Source organism: Danio rerio, chromosome 19, assembly GCF_049306965.1.
Source record: "Danio rerio strain Tuebingen ecotype United States chromosome 19, GRCz12tu, whole genome shotgun sequence".
NCBI classification, from domain to species: Eukaryota; Metazoa; Chordata; class Actinopteri; order Cypriniformes; family Danionidae; genus Danio; species Danio rerio.
The window spans coordinates 51,402,501-51,407,500 of NC_133194.1; the positions used below are offsets into that span (position 1 = coordinate 51,402,501).

The 5,000-nt window shown below is 44.8% G+C and overlaps 2 protein-coding genes across 17 annotated transcripts in view; both read right to left on the reverse strand.

Moving 5' to 3' along the window:
- Nucleotides 1-4,203, reverse strand: part of trak1b (trafficking protein, kinesin binding 1b) — a 13,195-nt gene extending 8,992 nt beyond the window's left edge. For 2 of the 15 annotated variants that reach the window (XR_012395287.1, XM_073931974.1), the window contains exons 1-4: nt 3,956-4,203; nt 3,758-3,867; nt 2,310-2,538; nt 1,960-2,154 (exon numbers count right to left, since the gene is read on the reverse strand). Coding sequence is in view for 1 of the 15 variants with exons in the window: in XM_073931971.1 (XP_073788072.1) it covers nt 1,960-2,154; nt 2,310-2,505; nt 3,758-3,877 (511 nt within the window). In the remaining 14 variants the exon portion in view is untranslated. Of the gene's footprint in view, nt 829-1,959; nt 2,155-2,309; nt 2,569-3,757 lie in introns of those variants that run through there. The other 13 variants (XR_012395289.1, XM_073931978.1, XR_012395288.1 and 10 more) reach the window with 9 other exon arrangements.
- A 590-nt stretch (nt 4,204-4,793) lies between these two features.
- cfap44 (cilia and flagella associated protein 44) overlaps nt 4,794-5,000 on the reverse strand; it is a 26,914-nt gene continuing 26,707 nt past the window's right edge. For both annotated transcript variants that reach the window (XM_073931981.1, XM_073931983.1), the window contains one exon: nt 4,794-5,000. This exon is cut by the window's right edge and continues 207 nt beyond it. In XM_073931981.1, the coding sequence (XP_073788082.1) occupies nt 4,971-5,000 (30 nt within the window). In that variant the 3' untranslated portion in view covers nt 4,794-4,970.

Below are 5,000 nucleotides of genomic sequence, written 5' to 3' on the forward strand. Positions count from 1 at the left end.
AGACGCAATCACATCACATCCAGTTACTGATTACTAACACACACACACACACACACACACACACACTCAAACACACACACAAACACACACACACACACACACACACACACACACACACACTCAAACACACACACAAACACACACACACACACACACACACACACACACACACACACACACACAAACACACACACACACACACACACACACACTCACACAAACACACACACTCACACACTTAAACACACACTCATTCACTAAACAAACACACTAAACCTACACACAAGCTGTCCCTTGGTCTCCTCTTGGTTTTGATCCGGATCAAACCTTTAGTTTGGGTTTTTCAGAGCTTTTCTGTAGGATTTAGATCACTGTGATCCAAAATACTTGGATTAAACTGATCAGATCAGAAGGCTGGAGTCAGCGTGGATTTCATGCCCAAAATGTAATGAGAACTTTAAAACGTATCAAACAATCCTTTATGTGGATCATGCAGAATCTAGCAGGAGATCCTGTTTATTGATGAGGTTTTACTGTGTTCATCCGCCAGGCTGCAGTGATTAGGTAGACTTGAACATACAGCAAAGCAGAAAGAGTTTGACCTGGTAAAATAATCCCGCACACATGTCAAAACTGACCAAAAACAATGCATCTCATTCTGTCACTAATGGATATATACACACACATCACTATGGAAAACATCTCTGTGTGTAGAATAATCATTAGTGATGCATGCACTGATTACAGAATCACCAAAACAGGCAAAGAATGACTGATCTCTGCAATCCCTTTCAACACCTGCAGAAAGAGACTCTGAGCAAACCTGCAGCCAGACCTGAGATCAGCCTGCGCTCAGACAGGCCGCTCTCTCCACATCACACGAGGAAGTCTGAAATTGCTGTGAGTTTTTGACTTCAAGTCTATTTTTTAATTCAGTACATCTATATTTGTGTTTTAATTTTAAATAAAAATAATGTTATATTGACCCACACTCGCTGTATGTTACTCGCTGCTCTTCATCTCGAGTTCTACATGGGGATCTCCTCCGGTTTCAGCACTGCTTATCCAGATTCAGTGATCCTGAAAAGATCCTATCCAGATCAGATTGATCCAATCCACTCTTGCTTTAAACAACTGGCTGGATTACATGATCACCAAACGCAAAAAAAAGGATGACTAAATCTGGATCAGTTTTATCCGGATTAACCCTTTTGAAAAGCCGGGCCAGCCTCTGCTCCTCTCTGGCTGTATCAGTCAGCTCCTACACTGATATTCAGGTGAACGCCGCTCTACAGGGTCGGGTTTAGAGTTCTGCAGTTTACACCAGTGTTTTATAAAAGGAGAGCAGCGCCACCTGCTGGCAGATCTATATCACTACACACACACTTAACACACATTCCTCCTACAGCCAGGCCTGGACTTACCCAACGAGCGAGGTGAGATAAATAATTATCAATCATTTACATATAGCATAGGATTAATCATAATTATTCATTCATTCATTTTCCTTCAGCTTAGTTCTTTATTAACCACAGTGGAATGAACCGCCAACTATTCCAGCTAATGATTTACACAGCGGATGCCCTTCCAGCTGTAACCCAGTACTGGGAAACACCCATACACACTCATATATATATATATATACACACACACACACACACACACTCATACACTACAGTCAGTTTAGTTGATCAGTTCCCCTATAGCGCATGTGTTTGGACTGTGGGGGAAACCGGAGCACCCGGAGGAAACCCACACCAACACGGGGAGAACATGCAAACTCCACACAGAAACACCAACTGAGCCAGCCGAGACTCAAACCAGAGACCTGAGTGCTGTGAGGACACAGTGCTGACCACACAGCCACCTAGGTATATCCAACAAATACAATTATATGTGTGTGTGTGTGTGTGTGTGTGTGTGTGTGTGTGTGTGTGTGTGTGTGTGTGTGTGACTCACAGAAGTAGCTGAGTGTCTCCTGGATCTGCTCAGTGGTCAGGTCGGTGTGTGTGTCCGCCGGCAGCAGAGGTGTGTGTATCCAGTCGTCGTGTTCATACCCGAACACACAGTCGGCCCTCAGCCTGTAGACGGGCAGCTGCTCCTCCAGCAGACTGATGATCTCCACCTCCGGCAGCTCTGTGCTGTTACACACATCTGACACACACACACACACATCAGCACCCGCACATACAGTATATATATATATATATACACACACATTAACACACATCAGCACAAACACACACATCAGCACACACACACACATCAGCACGCACACATATACATATCTCCTCCTCCACTGGACTGACCTGTGATGGTCTGTGCGTCCCGGTAGCGTGTGTGTGAGTGTGTGTGAGGCGCTGGTGGCTCCTCAATGCCCTGGTCTACATACTGCTCCTCAGGGCCCGACTGCAGACACGGGCCTTCAGCAGAAGTCCAGCACTCGCGGCCCCGCTCCTCCAGCTTGACTGATTCACCAGCAGAGACCAGACCCTCCGCCGGCCCCTAGACACACACACACACACACACACCTGGCTCCTGTAACACAACACAGACACACACCGGCCCCTGTAACTAGTGGTGGGCAAAGCGAGGCTTCGTGAAACACTGAAACAGTCGAAGCAAATGTGTCGAAGCTTCGAAACGTTTCGAAACCTCACTCTACAGTGACATTTAGTGGTCATTTTTTATATATATTGCACTGAAACAGCTTCAGCAAAGAACGATTGAACAAATTGAGGGATTAAACCTCACTTTGTGAAAGTGAAATCGTTCAAGTAACATAGTACAGTGGTTAAGGTGTCAGACATCCATGCAGGAGTAGTAGGTTTCGAAGCCAGCCAGCAGCAGTTGTTTTAAAATGCTTTAATACCAGTTGGTAATGCTTTGCTCTTGTATCGTTTTGTTTCAACATTGGTCTGATATCCGAATAAACAATTTGTGAATAAATATGTCTTGTGTTTGTCTTAAAACAGGGTTGTTGCTAGATCAAAAACGGTGGCCTGAAGTTATCAAGAATTATTTATATTATTCATTAAATTTCCCATTTATTGTATTTTATTAATGTCTACCCAAACCCTAAACCCAACCATACTGTAAAAATATTTATTATTGTTTTACAGTGTTACAAAAATGATGCTAAATTGATGGCGTAACTGTAGCTGTATCCTATTTAGGCTACACAAAACAGAAACATGATTAAAATACATAAAACCATGATTTCGAAGTCGGGATTCGAACCCAAAACATCATGCTAAGCATAGAATCAATAAGCAAACCCACAGAGCTCTAAGCCATTTGAGACAGAGATAATTTGGAGACCTTGGTAGTCAAGTTAGCATTCACCAGGTCTCGAAACGTTTCTAAGCTGATCGATGCTTTGAATCGCTTTAGTCACGTGACTAGGTGTTTCGAAACACTTTAGTCACGTGACTTGGGTGCTTCGGATCATGCTTCGGTGCAGTGATTCGAAACACTTGCGCTTCGGGATCTCGACACTGTGTCAAAACATCAGTTTCACGTCAGCCATCCCTACCTGTAACACAGGAAACACACACTAGCTCCTGTAACATAAGTCAGACACACACTGCCTCTCAGACACACACACTGTTTTTGGACAGTTGCTAGTGTCACGATTGTAAGGCATTGCTAGGGGGTTCTGGGTGGTTGCTAAGGTGTTCTTATGTGATTGCTAGTGTTGGTATAGTTGTCAAAATGAAGCATGTTTAATTCTGTGCATGACACACACTCCTCATACCGTGTTTATAGTATGAGCTGAGGTCACGCAGGATGTTTTGGGCGTGTCTACGCGTGTGTCGTCATGACGCTGATCCCTGCGGATCCTCCACCTTGCGTAAACAAACTGATCTGAAGTCATTGGAGACGAGCATGTGTTTAATCACAGCGCAGGTCACCGCAGATCTGATGGCGAGTGAATAAAGGACCGGATACTCACAGATGCGGAGCGGAAATCACGGAGTCACAGATGTGCGCGCGGATGATTCCGGCAGAGGAGAAACAACAAACACACAAACACACACACACTCACACTTAACACACACACACACACCGAAGACACCCTGTATTAAAGCGCTCGGGTCCCCAGCGTTACTCCTCGGCCTTTGTGAGCGCTGACATCTGGAGCATCATCATCATCATCCTCTCCTCCTGCATCTCTCCTCACCGCAATGCCTGTGACGTCACATGCGCGCGCGCTCCCGCAGCAGGAATGTCAGACAGAGGACGCGCGCACGCGACACACTCTTCATTAACTCATTCATTTTCTTGTCGGCTTAGTCCCTTTATTAATCCGGGGTCGCCACAGCGGCATGAACCACCAACTTATCCAGCAAGTTTTTACGCAGCGGATGCTCTTCCAGCCGCAACCCATCTCTGGGAAACATCCACACACACATTCACATAGACACTCACTCTTCATAAATTCATTGATTAATTTCAGTCAGCAGTTTATGCTTATTTACAGCCAACAACCAAACGGAGACAGCTCGGCTAAATCAGTGAAACTCTAATAGACATCCAATAATAGCCCAAACCTGGACTGGTGGTCGGACAGAGAGGAGGCAGAGCTGATATGAGGTCAGTCGTTTCTGTTTATCTGAGCACTCGTCTAGTTTTGGCCTATTCTTTGACGTCTATTAGAGATTCACTGACAGCCCAAATTTCGCCGTGTTCTAGCCAGGATGGCTGTGCTCAGACGATTATAATAAGTTAGTAATAAATTAGTAATATAATAATACTAATAAGAAGCAAAGAAGAGCCTAAACTGAAGGAGAATGAGTGAATAAACTTGCTTTATTATGATTAAATACCAGGAGAAGAGTCCTGACAGGCCCTGAGGAGGAGACACACACCTGTACATCACACAGAGACTCTTCACTGCATTCTCACACCTGCACACTCTGTCTGTGTGTGTGTGTTTGTGTAAATAGAGTGTGTGTGTGTGTGTGTGTTTATTTGACAGCTCTGCCGCTCAGTGTGAG